The 26,600-nt window shown below is 48.4% G+C and overlaps 1 protein-coding gene and 1 long non-coding RNA gene across 3 annotated transcripts in view; one reads left to right on the plus strand and one right to left on the minus strand.

Annotated features, from left to right (window-relative positions):
* CAPN5 (calpain 5) overlaps positions 1-14,303 on the minus strand; it is a 45,742-nt gene extending 31,439 nt beyond the window's left edge. Inside the window, exons 1-2 of one of the 2 annotated variants that reach the window (XM_015852495.2) lie at positions 14,165-14,303; positions 2,428-2,604 (exon numbers count right to left, since the gene is read on the minus strand). In XM_015852495.2, coding sequence (XP_015707981.1) covers positions 2,428-2,589 — 162 coding nt within the window. In that variant the 5' untranslated portion in view covers positions 2,590-2,604; positions 14,165-14,303. Of the gene's footprint in view, positions 1-2,427; positions 2,605-14,164 lie in introns of those variants that run through there. The other variant, XM_015852496.1, reaches the window with a different exon arrangement.
* A 1,288-nt stretch (positions 14,304-15,591) lies between these two features.
* Positions 15,592-19,194, plus strand: LOC107308519. Its single transcript, XR_001552832.2, has 3 exons — positions 15,592-16,043; positions 17,732-17,847; positions 18,684-19,194. It is a non-coding gene; the product is annotated as an uncharacterized LOC107308519 (long non-coding RNA).
* Positions 19,195-26,600: the final 7,406 nt, after the last annotated feature.

Consider the following 26,600-nt stretch of genomic DNA (forward strand, 5'->3'; position numbering starts at 1 on the left):
GGTATGGCTTTCCTTTCTCTGACACACTCGAGCAATTAGATTTCTGGCTCAGCTGTACTGGAAGATGAAGTCATCCAGAGAGCAGCCACCAGAGTTAAAACCCAGCATGAAGGCTTGTCCAGCTGCTGCATCTGCAAAGAGCTGGCTTTCAAAGCAGATCTGGAGGCCAGGAGAGCAGGGAGGGAGGGAGGATGCTCTGGGAAAAACAAAGCAGAGACCATTACAGGAGACACTGAAGCACCAGATGTGGGAAGAAATCTCAAGCTGTCCAGGATGGGTTATTCACCAACTGCTCCAAAAAAGCCTCCCCTTCTCCCATCAAGCAAGAGGGAGAGTGGTGCAGAGATTGGTTTCTTTTTGGCCACTGCAGGTTCTGGGAGTAAGTGGAAGAGCAGAAAGGATGAAGCAGGTCCAGGTGAGGCATTGAAACAGATTGCCCAGAAATGTGGTGTGTGTCCCATCCCTGGAAACACCCAGGATCAGGTTGGATGGGGCTCTGAGCACCTGACGGAGCTGTGGGTGTCCCTATTCATTGCAGAGGAGTTGGACAAAATAGCCTTTAGGGGTCCCTTCCAACTCAAATGATTCTATGCTTCTAGGTGAGGGAAGGGAAAGAAGGCACTTGCATGCACAAAGAATGGGAATGAGGCCCTACCAGTGAGCTCAGTCCAGCTAATTCTCACACACCAGTGAAAAACTTAGCTTCTACATATCATATCCCCACACAGATGGTAAGCAACACCCTTTCTGTGAAAGCAAACAGCTGTTGTAACATCCAGCACTTCTTATTTCCATCTTCCACCCACTCTATTTTCACAGCAGAGCCCAGAGCATGGTGTACTCTTGAGCTTTATCACACAGCCTGAGCTGAAACTCTCCCAAACAAACCACGGCCACGGCCCTGAGAGATACCAGTGTTGCATACACAGCATCCCCTGCCTGCAGGGAGCATCCCAAGGTCTCATGGACTGCATTTCTGGGTCAGGAAGCCCTCAAAGGAGTGTCTGCTGAGAGCTGGGAGTGATACCCTGCTTGTTTTCTGGATGGGGATGGATGATGGTTGAAAATGATGATTTTAGTGGTTGTTTCCAACCTTAATGATTCTGTGATTCTAAGGAAAGGGTTACTGATTATCATAGGAAAAAAAGATGTTGGCGGGACAAAGGGAACAAAATGTGCACAGTGAGCTTTGCACAAACCCCATGGAAGAGCCCAGGACTGAGCAGAAGGAATCACACAGAGAGAAATAAGATCTTCCACGAGGGCCTGCTGGGATGCTGGGCTCAGCCACACAAAAGGAGCCTGTTCAACACCAACCCTCCCATCACACAGAGTCTTTTTGTTCACCCCACGGACTGCACTCACATGGACAGACACAGTTCTGTTCTACACATCCCTCTCCCTCCAGCATTTTGGCCATGTGAAGTGTTGAGTGGATTGAGGACAGCAGTGCCCAACACCAGCAGAACCTCTGGTGCAGGGGCTGCTGCAGCTGCTGAGCAGTTCACCAGTATCACAGTATCACAGACTCGTTTGAGTTGGAAAGAACCATTAAAAGCCATCTGGCCCATCTCCCTTGCACTGAACAGGGATATCACAGCTCCATCAGGTGCTCAGAGCTCTATCCAGCCTGACTTTAGTGTCTCCAGGGATGGGGCATCCATCACATTTCTGGGCAATCTGTGCCAGTGTTTCACCACACTTATGGTGAAAACCCTTTTTTACTCACATCCTATATGAATCTCCCCTCTTATTAGTTTGAAACCATTTCCCTTTGTCCTGTCACAATAGATCCCGCTACAGAGTCTGACCCGTTCATACAGCCCCAATGAAAGGCCACTCTCAAGTGTCCCAGGAGCCTTCTCTTCTCCAGGCTGCAGAGCCCCAGCTCTCTCAGCCTGTCTTCATTGGAGGGGATAGTTCCATCCCTTGGATCACTTTTGTGGTCCTGTTCTCTATGTGCTCCAGCAGGTCTGTGTCTGTGGTCATGGTTGCAGAGAGGACCCAGCACCACTATACTCAGCCCCCAAAGCCTCTTCAAAACACCCCAAACAACCTTCCTACTCATAGATGCATAAGAAAGGAAATTCAAAGCTCTCTCTTTGCTCTATTAGATCCACCACTTAACAACATGATCATTTGAAGCAATCAGGCTTCAAAGCATCTCTCTGACTTACACACAAAGAAACAGAGTCATGGAGAAACCAAGGGGCTTCTGGGCCACCTCCTCAGTGTATTAGGTCTCCTTATCTTCACAGAGGTTCATGTTGTTGATAAACCTTCCCAGGGAGAGGATAGCTTGTCTGGGACTTAGTGATGCAGTTGGAAAAGAACCTTTGGTGAAGGATGCATTGGGCATTTTGGGGTTTCCTGAGAGCTGGGGTGGTGGAAAGCAACATTAAGGGGCAAGAGGATGGGCACACTTACTTTTGGCCTCTTCCACTGAATGCCCTGGATCCTTGACTTGTAGAAGAGTGAGTCATCATTGGCGGGGAAAAGAGGGTCCTCAAAGAGCTGCTTCTTCCTCAGGCATTCCTTCTTCAGGGCAGCGTAGCGCTGATTCTCATAGGGCTTCACCGAGGAAAACATCCTTTCCTACTGACTCTGAGGGGACAGAAAAAGAAGGAGTGAGATGGATATGGTATGGTTACAGATACTCCATCCTCCTCTGCAACACCTGGGCCCAAAAGTCATGGCTGGAAGCCACGGAGACTAAAAAACCATGGGTGGAAGCAACCCCCCTGGCTTCTGCCTAAGCCTTCCTGCAGATCTGACTGGTCTGAATTACCAGAGCCCACTTTTCTGGTCCTTTAGAACACCTATGGCTCCCTCTCCTATAAGAATTAAGCCATACCACAAGGTATCAGCATGCTTCAATTTAAACAGGCATGAAAAACCCTGTATCTGAATGAGGAGATGAGTGGGTGATTCCTCTATTCCCAAGTCTATCTTACTGATCCCCTGGACTCATGTCTCTGAATTCCCCCAGGGTTGGACAAACACCACCCAAACAGGCACAGAAGGAGATGTCAGTTCGACTTACTTACAGTGATCTATATGGGGAAAAAAATGAAGCCTGAAGAGCTGAAGGAGGAGGGGATGTCCCCAGGTTAGCTGTACGTGAACAGGTTTTATGGTCTATTGCAGAGCAATGTGGCAACCTGGGTGTTGCCAACACACAGCAGGTTCTCAGCCCACACAGTGACACAACTTTGTCATGGTTAACATTATACATTTAAAATCCTGGATGCCTCCTTTACAGACTGCAAGAAACATTTCTCAGCTGTCTTGATGTGATGATCATTTATCTGCTCGGAAGGCAGCAATGAGTGAAGACCATTCCCAGAGGGCCAGAGCTCCAACAAGCACCTTCTGCTCAAAATTACACACACACACACACACACACTTCATGGTTTCATCAGAGAAGCCAGTTCATCAGTAGGCTAGATCAGATCTGTTTTTAATTAAAAAAGACCTCTTGGCAGCACGCCATGCGTTTTCAGATTAATTGCTCTGTCTTGACAAGCTTCTACGTTCTAGGGTAGAGACGTGAATTTAGGACTCCAGCAGAAAACCACAGCCCAGATGATTCTGAGAGAAAGCAGCACCTCATCAAGGACCCTCATGGCTTGGCCATTGGGTACCAACCCTTTTGCTTTGGTTCCCTTCATTCTATAGGAAGAATCCTCTCACTTCAGACAGAAGGGAATCATAGAATGTGTTGGTTTCACTTTCCTCATTGATTAATTGAGAGAAAGTAGGTGTTGGAGAGACAAATTGATGCCCTTGCTGAGAGTATCATCCAACCAACTGACCTTCTCTTGCCTAGATGAGATGAAAACACTTCACTTCTGCAAAGCACAGGTTTTAATTGATGGCATTTATCAGCTTGATTAGAAGCACAAGTGCTTATCAGTCAGGGCCTGATTAAAGCCAAAATAACCCACTTGTTGTTAGCTCCACAGGTCTCCCTGCTGCTGAGGACTGGTTGCGAAAGCAGCTTGTGAGGTATTTTGTCACCCACATTTCTCTTCTCCAACGTGCCTAGTGTCTCCCAGCATGGGATAATTATGCAAAAGGGTGATTAGGCCTTTACTTAAATGAGATCTAAATCCAAAGAGAAGCAGTGCCCTGGATGGACTTTATAGGATAGACTGAATGTGGCTCTGGGCAGCCTAGTCTGGTGGTTGGCAACACTACACACAGCAGGGGAGTTGAAACTAGATGGATCATTGTGGTCCTTTTCAACTCAGACCATCCTACAATTCTATTACTAAGGCAATAGGTTGACATACCTTCACTGGGAAATCATTGGTGAAGTCTTGTGACTACTGAAAAGCCATACTCAAGTTAAGGCAAGAGTTCTGGCTTTGGTGCAGGAGATGCCATCCACCACTCCACTGCCTGTCCTGTGGCCAAGGGCTGGCACCTGCATGCTCATTCATAAAATTACTGCTCTGCAATCACAGCTTGGAGCTTCCTTTTCCAATGACCTTTGCGATGTTTACCTTGTCCAGCCCAACGAGAATGGGACAAAAGTTCTCTCAGCCAAGGATTCCCAGCCTTCCTGTGGCCCAGATCTGCTTGAGAGGTTGACTCCTTGTCCTGCTATCCCACCCCAGGGTGACTTGGCCAAGAGGGTGGAAATGGTTGGTCATGATGGATGGGGCTCTGGGCAGCCTGGTTTGATGCCTTATTTAGTGGCTGGTATGGTGCCCATGGTAGGGGGATTGTAACTAGATGATCTCTGAGGTCCCTTCCAATGCAAGCCATTCTATGACTCTATGAAACAGGATTGAGCTGCAAAGGAAAAGCCAAGCTAAAAGAGAATGTTCAGGATCTTTTTTTTTTCCTTCTTTTTTTGTTTTTAATTGCAAAATAATTGAATGGGAGGGCTGGGGGAAATGTTTCTTGGGGCAGCATCAAAACTCATTACTCTCTTTAATTTGCAGCATTTCATGCTTACCAGGCCGAACTTCAGAAATGAAAGCTGCTCTCCCAACCCCACTTTGCAGAGCTGAAATGATGGGAACAGAGATCTGAGCCTGACAGCTCAGTTCAGCCACGAAGCAGTTAAACAAGAAGCTGTTTGCTGGGGAGGGAGCCAGATGCATGACTCAGGGCTGCTGTGGACTCCCCCTTCCAGCTCTTGCCAGCTGGTTGTGATCTTGGCTCCAAGCACTGCAATGGGATAACTATTGAAAGTGCCTGCACAGACCGGGATGAAATGTTCGCTGATGTATTCCTTCCTTTCTCAGAAATCACTCCCTTTCCTTCTAGCTTACAGGCTGTGCCGGCACGGGCTCACCACACTTATCTCAGGGCTGCACCTTGGCCAGGAGCAAAGGGCTCCTTGCTTACAGATCCTACAGTTTTTATTTGTCTGGAGACACGTCAGACCAAACAATTTGTCCTTACAGGGTGCGATCTACATTCGCACTGAGCAGGAGATATCTTTGGTATCACATTGCAAAGCTGTAGGTCAAAGAGAAGACGAGAAGGGGACCAGGCATAGGACTCCCAAAGCCCCAACCAGGTGAAGCCATGGGGACAACCTACAATACCACAACCCCCAGTGGCAGAATATTCAGGGTACTCAGAGCAGATAGGGTCTGCCCAGCCTCCTTGTGTGCCTCTTTAGGAAGAGAGGTCATGGTCTTTAGTTGGACCAGGAGTGGTGCAGATTGGATATTAGGAAACATTTATTCACTTTAAAAGGGGCAACACATTGAGGCAGGCTACCCAGGGATGTGGTGGGGTCAACCATCCCTGGAGATGTTCAACAACCATGGAGATGTGGCACTGAGGGATGTGGTCAATGGGCATGGTGGGATGGGTTGGGCTTGGGGATCTTAGAGGTCTTTTGCAGCCTTAATGCCTCTATGATTCTGTGTACACTGGGAATTGCTCTTCCATCTATTGACACAGAAATCAAGCCCTGCAGGGGAAATGCTGCCAACACAAGAACGGCTTTATCCACTCTTTTTCCACAATATGGGAAAGAAGCAGCCAAACCACAAATCCCTTTCTACACACAGAACATGAGATAAGTGCTCCACACCTCCTAGCCAACATCTCTACAGACAAACAACAAAACCCCTCAAGATGCAGGCTACAAAGTGACAGTCTCATTTAAGGGCCATTGGGACCAGCAGCACAGCAGGCAGCAGGTTTGAGCTGTGTTCCCAAAGCTCTTTCCCATTCCCATGGGTGCATCCACTGTTGATTTGCTCGGACACAAAGTGGCACAGCTTGGAGCCAACAATACCACAGAGCATCCTGTGTGCATCAGCAGCATCCACAAGGACTGAGAGGTGAAGCCAGGCCAGTGAACACCCGAAAACAAGACATTATTTCTTCACAAATTGACTGCGGTTAACCAGGGATTTAATTCCTATGGGAAGCTGTAGATTCTTCATACCCAGATGTTTGGAAGCAGTTGGATGTTTTTCTAAGTAGGTGCTTTACTCCAAGTGCAAATTACTGAGCATTTACAGCAGTTGCTTATTGAAAGAAAACCATTAAAAAGCAGAGGATTGAATGCATATCTCTCTGGTTTTTACCTTTCTGTTCATGGGGCGTCCTCACAGCATCACTTGTTCATTGCTTAAGAAATGTGTAGATGTGGCACTTAAGGACATGGCTGAGTGGGCGCATGGATGGGATGGGTCGATGGTTGGACTTGATGATCTTCGAGGTATCTTCCAACCTTAATGATTCTAATAAACCACCCCACTTTCCCCCAGTGCATGGGACTACATTACCTCCAGGTAAATAATATGGGGAAGGAAACACAAAAGGTACAAACATCAGGAGTTCCCTTTTGCTTGGATAACTCATGCAGGGAGTGCCACCAAACTCGGGAGCTCCTCGTTCATTGCAGACATGAGTCACCATTTGCAAACAGGCCACGTTGTTGCTGCAGGAGAAAAGGGCAACGCTGCACTGCCCAACACCCCCATAACACTGTTTCAGCAGCAGGATGGAAAAACACATTTCCTGGTGGCTGTCTAGGTTATGAGTTGAGCTCGTTCCTCATCCCCTGCTTGCTGAGGTGCTGCGGTCAAGATCTGTCTGACCAGAGCATTGCACACAACACGGGTTTATGGGCTGCCAGGGCAACTCTTCTGCTTAGCATTAAGTTCAGGCAGGAGCAGGATGTCTGCCTAAAGGCATCCTGACACAGAGTGAAGCTGGTGGCTGCAAATGGAAGAGGCTGGAGGGCTGCAGGACTAACAGGGATGGTTGTGGAAGAAAAATAAGAGGAGATGGCAGAAGGACAGACCCAAAAGCAGAGGAAGGTTAATGTGCCACCAGGCTGCCAGCTTTACACAAGGGATGAAGAGAGAAGCTGAAGATACTCCCTGCTTGATATCCAGCTCATCCCAAACTCTTGGCTGGGGAGAACAAAGGAGTTCTGTTTGGGGTACCCTAAAAAGCCAACATATCTCAACCTTACCAGCACAGACATGCATCATATTCAGGTTGGATATTAGGAAATATTTCTTCTTCGAAACAGCAGTAATGCATTGGCACAGGCTGCCCAGGGAGATGATGGAGTCACCATCTCTGGAGGTGTTCAACAACCATGGAGATGTGGCACTGAGGGACATGGTCAGCAGGCATGGTGGGGATGGTTGATGGTTGGACTTGATCTTAGCAGTCTTTTCCAACCTTAATGATTGATGATTCCACCAGGTACCTCAACAGGGTTAAGAACCCTGTATAAATCTCCAGATCAGGGTTTTAAACAGATCAACAGAGATTGTAGGGCAAAAATTGAAAGGTGAACTAAAGAGCCTTGCCAATGCCCAGCACCTGGAGATACCCATCACCCTGCTAACCCTCCATGCCCCAGCCCTACAGCTGTGGGTCTGATTAATGATTATAGCGAGCACTAAATAATGTTTGATTACAACAAAGGGAAAGGTCATATCCAAGCACACCCATGAATCCTTGGGCTTCCTATCAAAACCCTACTGATGGTAGAAAGCTTCTGCAGGGCTCCACCAGCTTTACATAGGGCAGCCCCAAACTGGGATGGAGTAGCTCAAGGACATGGGGGGCTGGTCTCATATAGCAAGGTTGTGCTATCAAATAGGGTCTGAATAGAGCAGGGTTTCAGACACTGTAGGAACAGCCTAGGAAGAGCAGAGTCATGCACACAGAATCGAGTCACCTCCACCTGTGGTTGTTCACCCACATGGGCCATCCTTAACCCAAGAGGACTCAACTGCCATCACTCCCCACATGCACGGTGTTGAACCCCTACTTCACCAGGCTACAGGAGCACCGTGCCCTTCTCAGCATCCCTTTCGATCATTCTGGATAAAACGCAAATAAGTCAATAGAAGGATGTTGTCTTTGTAGGACTGGCCTGAACTGATTTCTATTATTTATTCAGGGCTCCTAATTGAATGTCTGGACCAGCTGCTTTTAAACCCAGTCACACCGACTCCACTGGAAGCCTTACACCACAACAATATGTTCGCACTGAATTTCTTGCCAGCTGGACAGAAACCTTATGGTCTGAAGACCGACCCACACCTCCATTATGTATACAGAGAGAAGGACAGAGAAGTCATGGAGTACTGCTTGAGACAGTGCAGACAGCCTTCTGCTTGGGCGTTACGGGTCACGGAGATGCTTCGTTAAGAGGTTTTGGGAAATTCATTCAGAAAGCTCATTATTAAGCACAGATAAAATGCAGCACGTCTCCATGCAAATGTGCTGCCTCCAATTGCTTCTGCAGCTTCTGGGATAATTAAAGCAATTGAACTTCAAAAGATGCAGAGACGCGTGCCCGAGGAGCTGAAGAGATAACGGGGATACTCCACAGGAGGCAGAATGGAGGCAATTGGATGCTACAAGATCAACACGGGCATAGAGGCATAGGGGTAAAGTTCCTGCTGTCTCATTTTGAGCTCTTCAAGTCACATTTCTGCCTTAATGCTGCAACACCTTCACCAACCTTCTTCCCTTTCTCCTTCATTTCACCACCCCCAGTTTTCTCTACTATAGAGGAAAGATATTGCAGTGCTGTTCTTGAACACAAAAGGCTGCAGACTTTTACCAACAAGGCCTGATCTCTAGCTTTGTTGCCCCGGGGGAGATGGATACAGCTCACAGTGCTGAGCACCACGGGTTACATCCATTGAGCCTCATCTCTCTTTTGAGCACTCCCCCTCCTAAGTAACAAGAGGTAGGAGGGAGAAATCAACATATGGCCCTACAGTTGGATGGCCAAAGCTAACCAGCATCACACGAGCTGCTGCTCATCATGGTCAAGAAACATGTAGATGGATGAGTTGATGGTTGGACACGGTGACCTTAAAGGTCTTTTCTCACCATAACCATTCTATGATTCCATTCTATGATACAATGATTGACACATGTCACTGCATCATGGTGCTTTCAGGGCAATGACAGGCTGTCCTGCCATGGAGATGCCTTTGTCCATAGAAGAAATATTCAGGGAGGAACAGATCCATTTTACAAGGCACAGTGACCTCCAGAAAACATAGGGCATCTCTATGTAGATATCCCTGGTCACTGCAGGAGAGTGGGACTCAATGACCTTTAGAAGCCCCTTCCAACCCCAAGAATTCTATGATTCTATGCACCAACACTACTGGACCTTTGGTAGGGATTCCTGCCCATGGGCAGCATCCACCTTCCTTTGCTTTTGCTTCCCAGCCATTCTATAATGCAATCAACCCCCAAGATGTGACCTTGAGAGTCTCCCCAGCTTGAGCTGATCCAACACCACGCCACAACTACGATCAGGGAGACCAACTCCGTGCTGCACCTCCAACTTCATGCACAGGGCTGCAACCCCCAACCTTTTGCTCCTGCCAAAGCATCCACCTTGGTGGACATCCTACATGGGATCCTACATGGGTAGGACAGAAAGCAGCCATCCGCCCAGCTCTAAAGATTTCTTCTGGGCGAGGATTTCTCAAGGCCCTGATCCAATGCCTCTGCAACAGCTGCTTGCAAATGGAGGGTTTGCAGCTGCATCTTTTATCTGTGCATGACTTCCCTTTGCTTTCACTCCCTTAATCAGCCCAGAGCAATCCTGGCGGTTTGCACACGTGCTCAGATGAGTAGCAGGACCAGCTCTGCAAGGTTGGTGAGCAGCAGAGTGTGCAAAGAGTTGGTAGGAAGATTTAGCTTGCCAGGGTGTGTCTTGCAAGCAGAAAAAAAAAGCAAAGAAACAACAACCCAAACCAACAACAAAACCACCAAACCCTGAGCAACTAATAGGCGTGCTTCCTTCTTTTCTATGTGAGCTTGGGACAGCTGGGAAGGGATATAGGCTGGCTAACCAGAACTGCCTATATCCTACCCCAAAAAGCATAGAAATGCAATGGGCAGAGGTCTTCTTGCAGCAGGATTGTGTTTACTCCCACACGGAACCCACTCTGCTATTTAACTGGAGGCAGAAAGAGAGCAGGAAAAGCACAACAGGGGGAAGGCATCTTGCTTCATGCGCAGAGCTGGAGCTTTGCTCTTTCCCCCTGCAATTCTGCACTGAATAACACCAAGCATCCCTGTCCCTGGGCTGGAAACTGCCCAGCTCTGGGCTGCTGTAGCCATCTCAAGTCAGTTATTGCCAGATAAACCTCAAAGCAAGAACATATTGAAGAATAAACCTCAAAGCCAGAAAGCAGAGCTGCAGTCAGGGAGAGGATCTGCCCTACCACCTCTGCAGCAACGGGGCAGAGTTAAGGTGGTCGCAATGCTTTGCAACCCCTTAAGCTGCTGCTGTCGCTTCACTTGTAGATTTGGTTGGTAATTTCCCATGCTCTTAACAACATAAATCGTGCACAAGGAAAAACCCTTAAACGTTCACTTGCTGCTGATGCACGCTGCCACATTTCCTGGTTGTAGGCAGCATTAAAACTTCCAGACTGCTTGAAATTGGAGGACACGTGAAAGAAACGGAGAGCAGAAGGATGAAAATCATTCCTTTAACCCCAAGGGCAAACTAAGGCACAAGGAGTGTTGTCAGGGTTTGGGGTTTTTTTTGTTTCTGCTGGAGTGTTTTAAGATTAAACGTATCAAAGAGCCTCTGAATTGGGCCATCCCCTGTGGAGCACATGAAAGCTGCCCATGGGATGTGCAGGAGGTGGGGAGCTGGGGTCAGCCACCCTACAGGGTTGGATCAGACCCAGAGGAGATGGTCTGCTGACCTATGGGGCACTGCAGTGCTATCATCTGTCATGGCCTTGGAGCACGAGGATCTGCAGTGCTGGCTGCAAAGGAATACGCTGCAGAGAAAGGCAAGAGCTGCTGAAGTCTTCCCTGTCCCAGAGCACAAAGGAGAATGCTTTGGGTTTTCTTCTCATAGGATCATAGAATTGGTGAGGTTGGAAAAGGTGAGGACTATCCCAAGTCCAACCCCAACCCATCCCACCATGCCCACATCCCTCAGTGCCACATCTCCATGGTCCTTGAACAGCTCCAGGGATGGTGACTCCACCACCTCCCTGTACAGCCCGTGCCAATGCATCACCACTCTTTTGGAGAAGAAATTGTTCTTAATATCCAATCTGAACCTCCCTGGTGCAACCTGAGGCCATTCATTACCTCTCATATTATTTCCTAGAGATGATCAAAAACTCAAAGACAATGTATCCATTGGCACCTCAATTCGGCACAAATAACCTTTGAGTTATCTCCCCTGGGTACCAAGGGGAGTCATATAATCATAAAGCTTGGAGAAGACCTCCAGGATCACCACGACCAACCATCAACCCATCCCCACTATGCCTACTAATCAAGTCCCTAAGAGCAGGAAAGGGTTAATGCTGCAGCTCAGTGGGTGCAATCAAAGCAGCCCCAGCACAGGGAATGGGTTTGCGTCCATTTTTCGGATGGAGCTCAGCCCTTTCTCTCTGGGTAATCAGGTGGAAGTGAGCAGAGCTGGAGTAAGCACCACATCTCATCGCACATCCATGGTGCCGCCCATGGGGACGTGGGATGGGATGGGAGGTGGAGGAGCACTGTCTGGACCCGGATACAATGCAGGTCAATGAAAACCCACCTCTGAGCCACAGATGAAGGCTCAGCTGTGAAGACACCAGCAAATAAATTCTTTCCACGCGCTTCCCATCACACCACTGCCTCCCTATGGGTTGAAACTTGAACATGGGTACGGAAGAGAAATGGGAGCAGATCGCAGAGAGTTGGGAGGAGGAGGAGGGATTGTATATGATCATTGAGTCATGGAATGGCATAGATTGGAGGCACCTCCAGGTCCATCTTTCCCATCCATGTCCCAGCTGATCATCACCACGATCCCAGCCCTTTCTCATTCCCTACACACCAGCCTGCTTGGACCAAGCCCGGAGAAGGATTTTGGCACCTCTGAACTGGCTGAAAACATCTGATAATGATTCCATAAGTATGAACAGATTTACAGGATGCACCCATTCTTAGCATCATCATCATAACCCAGCACAAACACTATCTAAATCTCCTCTCGGGATCAGATCCAAAGCCTTCTTAAAGCATCAATGCTTTGTTATTAATCCGCGCGGCAACAGGGAATGGATTTATTTCTTCCTTTTTTTTTGTTGATTTTTTGATAATCAAAGACAACATTTATCTCAGGGATACAGCTGAGCTTCACCATGTCTGCTCTGCTCCCACTCTGGGGGGTGGATTAACATGGCCCTTCACAAAGGAGACACCAACACACAGTATGTGGACTGGAAACCATTACCTCCTACCAAACCCTCCTTATCCCACAGCCATGCAGCACCTTAGAAAGAAGCATGCCCAAATTCATTCTCTTCCCAATGGGATAAAGCTGCAGAGCCTCTAGAGAAGTCCCTGCACCTGCTGCAGGCTGAATCCATCCCAATCCCATTCTATGGTCCCACCACCTTAACTCTTCCATGCCCTCATCCCACCAGAGACCTTGGGGAAGGGGCTTTTAAGGGGGCAATCCCAAGGGATGGAGTAGATAGGAGCAGCTCTTCCCTTGTCTCAGCACCTTAACTCTTCCATCACCCAACGGGGAATGGGTTACCAGGAGGACAATCCCAAAGGAGATGGGAGCAGCTCACAGAGCCCTTGTGTTGGGTTTCCAAGCTGAGACCTCCTCAAAACCTCCATTCCTGTTTGCCAGCATCTTGATCCCAACTGATGCAGCCAATGAGAAAACTCCCCCCAGCAGGCAAGAGCCCACCAGCCCCACATGCACATCAGCTCATGCCCCAATATAACACCAGCACAACTCCCAGAGATGGGGAACCAGCATCCAGGGGATGAAGAGGAAAAGCTACAGCCCTATCCTGGCTGTTGGATGCAACAAGAAAGCGAGTCATTGGATTTAACAGCATTCCCCCACCCCTGCAAACACTGCTCTGCTCTCATCTCCTCTTGCTGCCTGCCAGCTCTCCCCAGCACCCAGGCAGTGGCATAATGGGAACTGGTAATAATTAATTGGCTATAATTAATGGGTAATATATACATGGCAATAAACCCAAGCGCTGTGCATGCATCCAGGGCTCAGCTGGCAGTGAGGGGTGCAATGCACAGAGACACCCAATTGCAAAGCACCAGGTTGGTGTTTTCAGCTCCGAATCAATGTTTTCACGGCAGGAAAATAAAAGGGAGAAAGAGGTAACGCCTCTTGTCACAGGGACAGGGAAAAGCCAGGCTTCCCCCTCCCGTGCAATGTGGCTGATGCTGCTCTCCACGAGGCCTCGCTGCTGAAAGTTTCACTTCAGCTCAGCTGCGCTGGGAGCAGCTGAATGATTTTAACCATTCAGAGCCTGATTTGCACAACCCCGATCTGCAGCATCCCAGTCTCGCTATTGCTTCCTCGAGCCAAGGGCAGCACCGTGTCTAAAGCAAAGCAGTGCAGATGGGTGCGTGCATTTGCTTATCCCTCCTCCCCCCATTAAAACCCTTCTTCACCCCTCACCATGCAGCTGTCCCCCCTTACACCGTCCCCAGTGCCACAAGTGCCCCGAGCATCCCAAAGGGAACGGTGCCATCCCAAAGCGGATAGCTTCATCCCAAAGGGAGCAGGGTATCCCGAAAGGCTGCAGTCCCACCCTCCCTGGGCACAGCACGTAGCCACAGCCTCGGGGTTAAAGAAGCAGCAGGGAGAAGCCCTTCCATCTGTTATCCCGGGGTTCCTCGGTACCTTCGAACTGCTGGAGCTCCGATATCCCACCGCTCCGCTGCAGCCGATCCCGGAGCTTCGATGCCCGCAGCGCTCCGGCCCCAAGCGCCGCCCCGACGGGGAGGGCAGCGCCGCGCCTGCGTGGGGCCGGGAGATGGGAACGGAGGTGGAGAGGGATCCCCGGGATTTTAGGAATTGGGTTGGGAGTAGGGGGTGGTGGGAGGAAGGGTGCAGTCGGAGGTGGCTCAGGGGTTGCGCTGGGAGTGGGGAATGGAAGTGGTCGGGGGCTGGGAAAGATGGGAATTGGGGGCTGGGGTTAGGGATTGAGGGGGTTGGGGATGGGAATTGGGGTGGGGGTTATGGGGCTGGGAGTGGATAGCAATAGGGTTGTGGGAGTGAATGAATCTACGGGTGAGAATTGGGGGTCTGGGGTGGGAACTGGGGGACTAGGAGTGGGAATTGGGAGCTGGGGATGGGAATTGGAGTGGGGGTTATGGGGCTGGGAGTAGCAGTAGGGGTGTAGGAGTGGATATGGTGAGTCTAGGGGTGAGAAGTGTGAGGCTGGAATGAACTGGGGAAATGAAAATGGGAGTTTGGGATCTGGGGGGTGAGAATTGGGGGTTGAGGTGGGAACTGGGGGGCTGGGAGAAGCATTTGGGGTCTGGGAGTATATATGACTTTCAGGGGGAGCATAGGGGGTCTGGAGTGGGAACTGGGGGACGAGGAATGGGGACTGAGGAGCTGGGGGTGGGAACTAGGGTGGGTGTTAGAGGGCAAGGAAGAGCAATGGGATGTTATGAATCTATAGGTGAGAAGTGGGGTCCTGGAGTGGGAATTGAGGGAATGGGGGTAGGAATTTGGGATGTGGGGGGTGAAAACTGAGAGTTGAGGTGGGAATTTGGGGGCTGGGAGCAGCATTTGGGACCTGGGAATAGATACAAGTCTCAGGGGGATCATAGGGGATCTGGAGTGGGAAGTGGGAAGCTGGGGTTTGGGAATTGGGGGTATCAGGGTGGGAGGTGAGAGGTGAGGATTGGGGGGATGAGGGTGGAATTGAAGATCTGGGGGAGAGAACTGGGGAGCTGGAGGTGGGAGTTGGGGGGATGAGGATAGGAACTGGGGGGCTGGGAGTATCACTGTGGGGACTGGGAGTGCATACGGGGAGTTGGAGGGTGAGAATTGGGGGTCTAGGAATTGGAGGCTGGGTGTGGGAATTGAGAGGTAGGGTGGGAATTGGAGGTCTGGGGGTGAGAACTGCGACTTAGGGTCAAGAACTGGGGGGGTAGAGGTGAGAATGGGGGATTAGGAGTAGGAATTGGGGATGGAATTGGGTGATTGGGGGAGCTAGGAGTGGGAATTGGAGGTGTGAATTAGGGGAAGTGGAATAGGATTTGGGAACTGGATTTGGGAAGTAAGGGGGTAGGGGTGGGAATTGGGGCAACGGTGATGGGAGTTGTGGGGATGGAGGTGGCACCAGGCACTGACACCAGCCCCTAGGATCTCCTCAGTGCCTTCGGGTATTGCCTGTGGAGAGGAGGGCAATCAGGGTGCAAGATTTGCTTAAGAACCTTCCCAAAAGAGACATGTTTTTCAGAACCTAAATCTATTCCCTTTCTTTGCTTTGCAAGAGGGAAACTGAAGCATGGAGGAGGGGGGGCAGGTGCTTGGCCCTATGTGCAGTGGGGCTGGGGTTTTGTTTTGTAACTTTTGTCACATATTCAAATCATGCACTATTTGTGTTGGGGCTATTTTAGTTCCTTTGCCAGAGTGTCGTTCCAGGAATGCAATGTTTTCCCTGGCAGCAAAAGCCTTTGTTCGTGTGTTTTCTTCCTCCTTGTGTGTTTTCCTCTCTGCTCTGCAAGCCTGGGGGCTGCTGTGGTCTGGTTGTGCTCAAAACCAGGTCAGTGCAATGACCCCATTCCATGCTTTATCTCTCCCCTCACCCCAATAAAATATACCAAGAAAAGGAGGGGTTGTGGGGGGAATTAGGAACCCACGATGGAAAACTCCAGCAGCAAAAGGCAAAGTCAAAGAACAGAACAACCAGAAAAGGTGAAATCTCAGTTTGTGAAGGTTTTTAAGGGGGAGGAACAGACCCTGTGCAGGTCTCCAACCCCAAGCCTCAGATCTTCAGTAATGGCCCCAAAAACAGGGCAGGAAGGGATGCTCGTTCTGTTTCGTTAAGTGCTTTAATTGGCATCCATCAACTTTAATTGATTGATGGCACTCCAATAATTATGTTAATGCCTCAGTTATTAATTAGTGATGGGTGATAAACACATCATCCATCCCAGCCATATGCATATCTGTTGCCTTTCATAGTCTTCCATAGAGACAATGGAAGCAAAGAGGCATTTTTACCTGTTTGATGCCATACGGAATCATAGGATGGCTTGGGTTGGTTGTTGTGTTTATAGGGGTTCGAGGGTTTAGGTTAAAGAATTAATGGGGAGAGGCGCATGTGTGGGTGCTTATCATTCCCAGTGGGGACAGGGGACTCTGTCCTGGGCAAAGGGAAGGAATGAAAAAGCAGCAAAAAGAATAAGGAGAAATAAGAGAGAAATCGGCAACTGGAGCCTGGTGTTATTTCAAATTATGTGCATATAATTGATATCAGCACATGGTGGTTCATTATTGGGATGCATGAAGCTGCAGTGATGGGAGTGACATGAAGGGTGGGCAAGGAGAGAGGGTGAAATACTGAGGCTTTAAGAGTGGATCCTATAAGTAACGTTGGAATAAAGGGAAAAATATGCCATAAATAAAGTAGAAATAAGGAAAAATACAAAGTGTTGGCAAATTGTGATTCCTTCCCCATGCCCTGTCCCTACTGTAGGAGCCTGGAGAGGGGGAGCAGAGCTTCTGCCCCTTTTTGAAGGTGCCAGCCAATGAACCCAACAGATGAACCCAACCAACTGATGAACCCAACTGATTTATAACAGAATCTTACCATAGAATCATAGAATGGCCCAGGTTGAAAAGATCACAGTGATCATCTCATTTCAACCCCTCTGCTATGTGCAGGGTCGCCAACCACCAGACCAGGTTGTGCCCAACCAATGAACTCAACTGATGGACCCAACCATTGAGCCCAACTAATGGACTTAACTGATGGACTCAACCATTGAATCCAACCCAGTTCCTCTGTGCTTGAATTGAACAGCAATTTTTTCTGACTTTTACAAAGTCGCTCAGCCTCTGGAATACCAGTAATGTATTCTCTCCTTTTCCTCTCCACATGATTGCAGCATAATCTCCTCCTCACTTGATTTATTTAAGCGGGCCTTCAGATGCTCCAGTAATGGGAGTCATTTAGGTCCCTCTGCAGATATGTATTTATTTATTGCTGTTCATTTAAGCTGCAGAGCCAGTTGGCAGGAGAGAGGCAAGGCTGGGGTCAGAGGGATGTTAAATTATTTGCTGTCAAAAATAGCTGGTAGAGGAAGTTAAATTCAGCAAGGTCGTTCAAGGTCATGGCCAATCACTGGTGGGAGGAGAAGGGCATTAATTAGCTGCTTTATTTATGGGGGTCATTGTGACCAGTTGGTAACAAAGGGAAGTGACAGCAGCTCCTCTTGTTTTTGGCAGAAGCAGCTCCTGAATGAGAAGCCAAATCGCTGTCCTTGACCACGATGGGGAAGTTTGGGCTATAATTCATTGATGTGTCTCCCATGGAGATATGCATAGTAGGGTTCAGAGGGCAGGTGAGTATTTTGGTCACTTACAAAGACAGGTCATTACCCAAGATTCTGTCACCTCTTTAGGTAGCCAGTCCAGCTGCTGTGTATCCTTTCTGTTAAATCTTGTATTTGAGTGGAACCCATCCCACCATGCCTACTCCCCATACGACCCACAAAGTGCTCCAGAACCTTCACAGCTCCATTGCCTTTCTCTGGACACACTCCAGGGTCTCAATATCTTTCTTGTAGTGAGGGGCCCAAAACTGAACACAGCACTTGAGATGTGGCCTCACCAATGCCAAGTAAAGAGGGAAGATCAGCTCCTGCTCCTGATGGCTGCACTGTTGCTGATACAAACCAGGATGCCATTGACTCTTTTGGCCACCTGGGCACACTGCTGGCTCATGTTCACCACCTGTGAACCAACAGCTCCAGATCCTTTTCCTCTATCCAGCTTTCAGCCACTCTGTTCCATGCCTGTAGCATTGCTTGGTGCTGTTGTGGCCAAAGTGCAGGACCCGGCATTCACTCTTGTTGAATTTCATCCCACTGGCCTCAGCCCATCAATCCAGCCTAGTTTAAGAGCTCTGAGAAAGATCCGAATTCTCCTCCCTTCCCATTTTCCCCCATCATATATAAACTAAGGTAGGAAAAGCAGCTACTAAAGTAGGCAGATGTGCCCAGGAGTGTCTGGGGGCCAACCAGCCTTGTGGGTTGTTGCATGGCCTTCCACAGGGAAGAATCTCTACCAAAACAGACAGATTTTAATGGCTTGTCCAAAAGAGACTTTTCCATCCAAAGTTCCCTATCAAGAAAACCTTTTGTCACTAATAGCCCATTTTTTCCCCCTATTCTTTCAGCATAAAATGAAAGCTGGATACCGTAACACACAGAAAAGCTTGCTGAAAGCCACTCTGCTTTCAGCCTCACTGCTGAACACATTGGCTGTGGTTTCTGGATGTGGCAGAGCGGATGCATCTGGCTGGCAAACAGCTCACGTTAATTGATAGCTCTGCTGGGAAATCCATACCGTTAAATTCTGCACTTAATTGTCTGTATCTGCGCTTCCTTCCACACAGTCACAAATCAAGGGAGCTTTGCAGCGGGCCGCCTGGCGTTCAGTAAGATAAAAGTCAGACAGCAAGAAGCTTGCTTGCAAAGGGATGGGAACGTGAAGTTGTGATTGATCTGAAAGAGAGACAGTGCAATGGCAAAGGCATCTGGATCAGTCTGCATGTGTGGGGATGAAATTAGGGCAAGTGCCCCAGCTGAACCCCATCTGAATGGAACTCCCAGTCAGAGAATGGCCTGGGTTGAAAAGGATCACAATGATAATTTGGTTTCAACCCCCCTGCTATATGCAGGGTCACCAACCAGCAGATCAGGCTGCCCAGAGCCACATCCAGCCTGGCTTTGAATGCTTCCAGGGATGGGGCATCCACAACCTCCTTGGGCAACCTGTTACAGTGCATCATCACCCTCTGGGTGAGGCCTGACACAGAGGAGGGAGGATTCTTTGCACCAGTGTATCTGCTGTACACCACCTCCTAAAAAAGGAAGATAGCAACTGTGACTTCCAGGTTCCTTATGTTCCTAAAGAGATCCAAATCGTTCCTGAAACTCTTCTGGAGTGCCAGAGTCTGGCTGGGGTCAATCAGCAATGATGCCAATGCCTTGGGACATCAGCAGATAAAAGCTCCCACCTTGCCAGGCTTCCTCATGGCACAAGCAGCAGGGCTGTGGCTCTGGGAAGCCAATGCCACCTCCTGGCCACAAACCCTGCAGGACTTGGTTCACCCAGCTGCAAGAGGAGGCTTACAATAAGACCTTAAAGCTTTCAGCAACTCCCTGAAAGGAGGTTGTAGTGAGGTGGGAGTTGGTCTCCTCTTTCAGGTAACAGCAGTAAGTTGAGAGGTAATGGACTCAAGTTGCGTCAAGGGAGGTTCAGGTTGGATATTAGGAAACATTTCTTTTCAGAAGGAGTGGGGATACATTGGCACAGGCTGCTCAGGGAAGTGGTGGAGTCACCATCCATGGAGGTGTTCCAGAACCATGGAGATGTGACACTGAGGGATGTGGTCAGCTGGCAAACTGGGATGGGTTGGGGTTGGATTTGATGGTCTCAGTCATGTTTTCCAACCTTAACAATTCAATGACTTTAAGACACAAGGGCTCAGCTGCTTTGGCAGGGATGCAGCCCTGCATGAAGCAGACAGCAGTGCAGGATGAATTCAGGAGGCGAACTTTATTTTTCATTGGGGTTTTCAACCAGACAGTTTGGAAAACAACAGGTTGCCAGCCAGCCCACGTTCCTTGGAGCGGGGAAGAAGGAAAGGAGCAAACAGCACCACTAACCTCTCAGCTGCTCTTAATTTCTGGCAGATCAGGAGTAGCCCACACAAATGCTGACTCCAAACAGTCCTGCCAAGCTCTCTATAGACAGTTTATCTGCTGATTCTCCACCTTGGAGTTGAAAAAAACCCCAATGATTGTGTGTTTTTTGTGTTGTTGTTTTTGTCCTCTTCCATCATCCCTGCTTTCAGCTCCCATCAGACATCCCCCAGAGCATCACAGATGTCTGATTTCCAGTGCCCAAGAGCATACAGAGGGTATTGTGGAGTCAGAGCCACTGGGCTCAGTGATAGGATGAGAGGTAATAGCCTCATGTTACACCAGGGCAGGCTCAGGTTGGATATCAGGGTAAATTTCTTCTCCAAAAGAGTGGTGATGCATTAGCACAGGCTGCCCAGGGAGGTGGTGGAGTCACCATCCATGGAGGTGTTTGAGTAATGTATGGACGTGGCACTGAGGGACTTGGTCAGTGGAAATGGTGAAGATGAGTTAATTAGACTTGGTGAACTTAGAGGTCTTTTCCAACCTTAATGATTCTGTGTGATACCACTTCTGGGCTGTCCTCCTTGAGTTTTGGAAGTGACCAGCTCTCGGAACATGAAGCAGGAACATGTGGGACACATAGAATACCCCTGGGATTTTCCCCACCATTTCCCAGGCAGATGTTTCCATTCTACCAGCTGTTCTCCTTTCATAAGAACCACTTCTGGGACGCTTCAGAGAATCATAGAGTCACTGAAGTTGGAATGAATGCTAAGATCATCTAGTCCATCAACCCCTCCCCACCCAGGCCAGTAAACCAGGCCAGTAAACTATACCTCTCAGTGCTATATCCACCCTTTTCTTGAACACCTCCAGGGATGGTGACTCCATCACCTTCCTGGGCACTCTGTTTCAATGCATCACCACTCTTTCTGAGAAGAAATCGTCGCCCTTTTGGCTCTTGTCCTGGAGGCTCTTAGGTTACTTCCCTCTATCACTGCCTATCAGCCTAACCTTCAGCCCAAAGTCAGTGTTTAGTGACTCCAGCCTTCATGCTGAGTCCTGCACTTGGTTAGGAAGCCAGCTCCAAGCTCTCGGATTACACAGCTCAGAGAATCTTGCTCGGGTCTTAATTAGAGAGGTCACCTCTACGTCCCAGCTTCATCAGCTTAGCTTCAATCAGTAGACAAGCATAAAACTATTAGCACAATCAAGATTTATTTGCTGCAGTACAGTCTGGCTGGAAAGATGGAGCTGAGGGTGTGGGAAAAACAGCGATGGGATTCTTTGTGTAAAGCTCAGCATTAGGGCACTGCTCAGCATCCTTGTCTAACCCCTGCACTGGGTTTGGGGTTTCACCTGAGCCTTCACTTGGGTACAGCCCCTCAGATATCATAGAATCTCAGAATGGTTTGGGTTGGAGAAGACTTTAAAGCCCATCCAGTTCCACCCCCTGACATGGGTTGGCTGCCCCCCACCAGCTCAGGCTGCACAGGGCCCCATCCAGCCTGGCCTTGGGTACCTCCAGGGATGGGGCACTCACAGCTCTATGGGCAGCACAGCCAGAACCTCACCATCTTCTGAGCATTTCCTCCAACATCTAAATCTCCTCTCTTTTCATTTAAAGCCATTCCCCCTTGTCATCACTTATCTACCCTTGTAAAAGTTGGTCTCCCTCTGTGCTCTTCTCTTGCAGTATTTAGTAATTGGCTTCTGCCCATTCCTCCTTGCCTTTTAGGGAAAAATACTGCATAGTCACCAAAATGAATATCCAGTAGAAGATGTTCCCAAACACGCTTTCTCTAAGAGATCTTTGACACAGCAGTTTATTAGAGCTGCCTTTATGGGAAATGGACTCAACCAACATATTAAGAGCTTTAACCATTTCATCACACATCACATACTGGGAAAAGCAACAATTAGCCAATGAAGCTGCTGGTTGCCACCTGTGTCATGGAATCATAGAATGGTTTGAGTTGGAAGGGACCCTTAAAGGCCATTGGTTTGAGTTGGAAGGGACCCTTAAAGGCCATCTGCTCCAACTCCCTGCACTGAACAGGGACACCCACAGCTCCATCAGTGCTCAGAGCCCCATCCAGCCTGACCCTGGGTGTCCGCAGGGCCAGTGCTTCACTACTCTTAATGTAAAGAACTTTTTCCTTTCCCCCCTCCTCTTCACGACACAACTGCATTAGTCAACTAAATGAATAATGATGTGGTTTCTGAGCAGCCCGTGCTGCCAGGAAGCTGTTGCCTCATTAAGTCTGTGCCACTTTCACTCACACAGGGATGGACATCTTGGCTGCTGGGCAGCATTACAGGAGGTGAGAATTTGGGTCTTTTTTGGGTTCCAGTCTCTTTAAAGGAGACAACATTGCTCATTCTGCAGTCAGAGCAATGGGAGGGAAGTGGGAACCCTCTGATCCTACAAAACAACACAACCATTAACTAGGATTTTTAGGCAAAAAGTTACCACCTGCTCCCAATTAACACTTCCTGCTTTGCAGCATGGAAGGAAGAGCACTCACTCCAACTCTCCCCCCATCTCTCCAACCCTACAGGCTCGTGCTGCAATTAAGCCTGATCTCATTAACGAAGCACCGCCAGACCTGGCTGGGATTAGGAGAGGAGATGCAGGGGGAAGACAGGTGCTGCAAGAAGTGGCAAGGCTGATTCACAGCTTGGCTCTCTTCCCCTGAATCAGCATGAAAAGAATTAATATCCCAGGCTGGCAACAAGGACAGCAGCCAGTGAGCTAATTATATGGCCCTCCTGTAATCCGTGTTCCTCCTCATTTTTTAATAACTCAAGTGATCTCATTGATTTGCCAGTGGAGAAGGAAGGGCTGTATTAATTAGCCAGCTAGTGCATTGTGCAAAGCATTAGGTAAGGGAAAGCGAAGACAAAGTGATCAGCTTTGATATAAAATCAGAGGAAGAAAGAAATAAAATGGAAAAAGAATAGAGAAAAAACAGACCCAGTAGTGCTCATATAGCACAGCAATGACAGTGCTCAGTTCTGGGCACTTCATTACAAAAAGGAATTGAGGTGATGGCCTTAAGTTGTGCCAGGGGAGGTTCAGGTTGGGTATTAGGAAACATTTCTTCTCAGGATGAATAGTGATGCATTGGCACAGGCTGCCCAGGGAGGTGGTGGAGTCAGCATCCCTGGAGGTGCTCAAGAGCTGTGATGTGGCACTGAGGGATGTGGCCAGTGGGTATGGTGGGATGGGTTGGGGTTGGACTTGGGGACCTCAGTGGTCTTTTCCAACCATGGTGATTCCATGACTCTCTGGAAACCCTATTGCCATGTATGAGGCTGGGAAATCGTTCTGCCCAAGGATGTAAATCTATCCCAAAAGTATAATCCATCCCAAAGCATCCCAATTGTTTCCTCGTGGTGTTTTATTAGATCTAATGCTGTACACAGCCAATGAAATGCCTTTCCCTCATTGTCTGTCTTTGCCAAAGATGGATGTCTTTGCCATTTTGGATGCCAAAAAGAGAGAGAGGAAAAAGCGTTTTGGAAGTGAGGAGTTTCTGTTTCAACTCTTAAGACAGGTGGAAAGAAATCCAGTCCAGTGCTGGTGATACTTCAGGAAATAAATGATAAAAGGTCTCTCTTAGCACTCATCTTCTTACAGAGAGAAAAGGAATTCATAGAGCTCATTGCCTGATGCAATTATGCTAATACACGGGAGGTGGCAGCATCCCTCTGAAATGCAGCTAAAAGCTTTGATCACCTGGTGGCAATCAGAGCCCAGCTTTTATCTGGAGGGTGAGAATTAACTCAATTATGGTGAAACAGCCCAATTAGGGGTGCAGGGTACCAGCCCTCCTTCCAGGCACACAAAAAGAAGAGATGCTGTTTTGGTTGTACTAAAGGATCAATCTCCATACAAATACAGATTCCTATGGATGTTCATTCATACCTTCATATAGATACACAATGTTTTCTGAGAGCAAAGCATAAGACATAAGACTCAGAACCACTGTCAGACCTCTGATGAATGATACCAGAGACTCCTCCTGCTCTCCCTAGTTTGCTGACTCCTGACTTTATGTTAATTGCAACTGAAGCAACCCCTGACCATAACAGACTGCGTATAAACACGTATGTAAAATACAGCTTGGTTGCCAGTGAGTGTTTTCCCACTTCTGCTCCATCCTGAACACAAACACCACCATACCATGGTCTACAAAGAGGGGCTTCTACTCCATCCTGAACACAAACACTGCAGTACTATAGTCCATGGTCCACAAAAAGGGACATCTACTCCATCCTGAACTTCAACACGACGGTCCATGGTCCATGCAAAGGGGCTTCTATCCCATCTTGAACACAGACACCTAATAACATGAGCTGATGGACAAACACACTGAAGAGCCACAACTGCGTGGGAGGTGTGGATGTGAGCACATCAGCTGCAAAGCAAATTGATAGCAAATTGCCAAATTCCGGGGGGGAATGTGGCACGGAGATCTTCAGCAGCAACACATTAATCAGCCCTCCCACTTCAATTAATGCAAGCAGCAAGAAAACCCAGCTGGAGTTTGTTTGCTTTTCAAATGAGCTGCATAAAAATATCCCTTCTGTGGCAGTGAGGCTTTGACATCATGGCTTACAGGTTCACTGCTGGTTTTAATCTCCTAACAAGCACTTAGTCTGGTTTGAGTTCCAGCCAAAGCGAGATATTAAATATGAGATTAAAGATTTGAACTAATGGGGAAAAAAAACAGAAAATAAATAATAATAATAAAATTGCTTGGAAGGCTCCAAACCAATAAAATCCTTCTGAGCGCTTATGAGTACCTGGACAGGTTTCCCCCACTGCAGCATGGATTTGGCTGTCCTGTTCATTGCTTCTTGTAGCTGAGGAGAAGTCAGACTTGTCCCCAGGCTTACACACAGCTGAAGTGTTTTAACAAATTCACTCCTTTCCGCTGGTGAGTCAACACGCCGGCTATGAGGAAAAAGCACTGCTCAAGTGAAGCATCCCCATAAATCACTGCAGCTTTGATGCTCAGCCAGCCTATAAATATCGGCGTTTGGACATCAGTTTACATCAGCAGAACAACTCAATTAATTCAGTCCCTGGGTTTCTGCAAGCTGTTCTTTCTTAGTGTTCACCTACATGATCTCTGAGATGAGAAACCACTGAGTTGGAGCCCTTGATGGCACAAGGGCTGCTGGGTGCTATGCTGCAGTTGTTGGGTCCCCAGGAGCTGCACCTCATTGCCACTAATTACTACTAACTTCATTAAATCTGAGTGCACTAATTATGGAGTCGGTCTCTGAGTGAAGCAGGCTGATCAGGTTGGATGTCTTTCAGTGGTGACTTGGGCTGCAGTGGCATCCTGGCTTGTATCTTCTTCCAGGTATAACAAGTGATAGGATGAGATGTAATGGCTTTGAGTTGTACCACGGGAGGTTCAGGTTGGATATTAGGAAACATTTCTTCTCAGAAGGAATGGTAACACATTGGAATGGGCTGCCCAGGGAACCAACGTCCCTTGAGGTGCTTCAGAACCATAGAGGTGTGGCACTGAGTGACGTGGGCAATGGGCATGGTGGGATGGGATGGACTTGGTGATCTTAAGATCCAACCTTCTCCATGATAGTGGAGTTGTCTTTCTGTCCTGTCCTTGTGAGGACCACCTGAGGAGACCTGCAGGACCCTCATCTGGCTTTCAACCTGTCACTTCAGGCAGCCTATGTTAGTTCTATCCTAGCTGCTGGAGAATGGGCTTTTTGAGGAGGCAGTGCTGGTGCAGGAGGCCATGAAGAAGGCCTCTGAGGACACCTGGATAGTGCCTAAATCACCATTCTTTAGACTTTAAGTCTTATTTTCCATAAGTCTGGGGTCTGCTTGCGTGGTCTTTCTGGGCAAGAGCCAATCCAAGACCACCTGGGTTTCACAAGGTACATTCACAAACAAAAGGAGTCTCGCACTGACCCATGGAGGAGATGGATCCATCACAGCTCCATTAGCAACTCCATCACAGCTTCAGCAGCTCCATCTGCGTGGTACCTGGTCTCTCTGTGTAAGACAAAATAACTGCGTAAGTTGCAGAAGAAATATTGGGACAAAAATAAATAAATAAATAAATGCAAACTTCACACCCGAGGACTTGGAGAACTCAGCTCCAACCATCAAGGCCCTCAATGCTCTTAGCTGCTGCATGGGCATAAAGGGGAGAGTTGCCATTTTGCAGTCATAGGGAACACATGAACCTAAATCAGATCCTACAGATGAGTTTTAGCAATGTGTTTGCATCCTTTCCCAGCACTGGGAGGACAGATGCTGATAGAGCAAATCTACAGAGAACTGAGAGCACCATTTTCTCAGCAGGTCCCATTCTGTAACACACAACCACGCAGATAATTATCCTCTTCTTGCCAACCAGTGAATACAAAAGCCAAAAAACACCTGGGAAAAGTGA

This window comes from Coturnix japonica, chromosome 1 (genome assembly GCF_001577835.2).
Source record: "Coturnix japonica isolate 7356 chromosome 1, Coturnix japonica 2.1, whole genome shotgun sequence".
In the NCBI taxonomy this organism is placed as follows: Eukaryota; Metazoa; Chordata; class Aves; order Galliformes; family Phasianidae; genus Coturnix; species Coturnix japonica.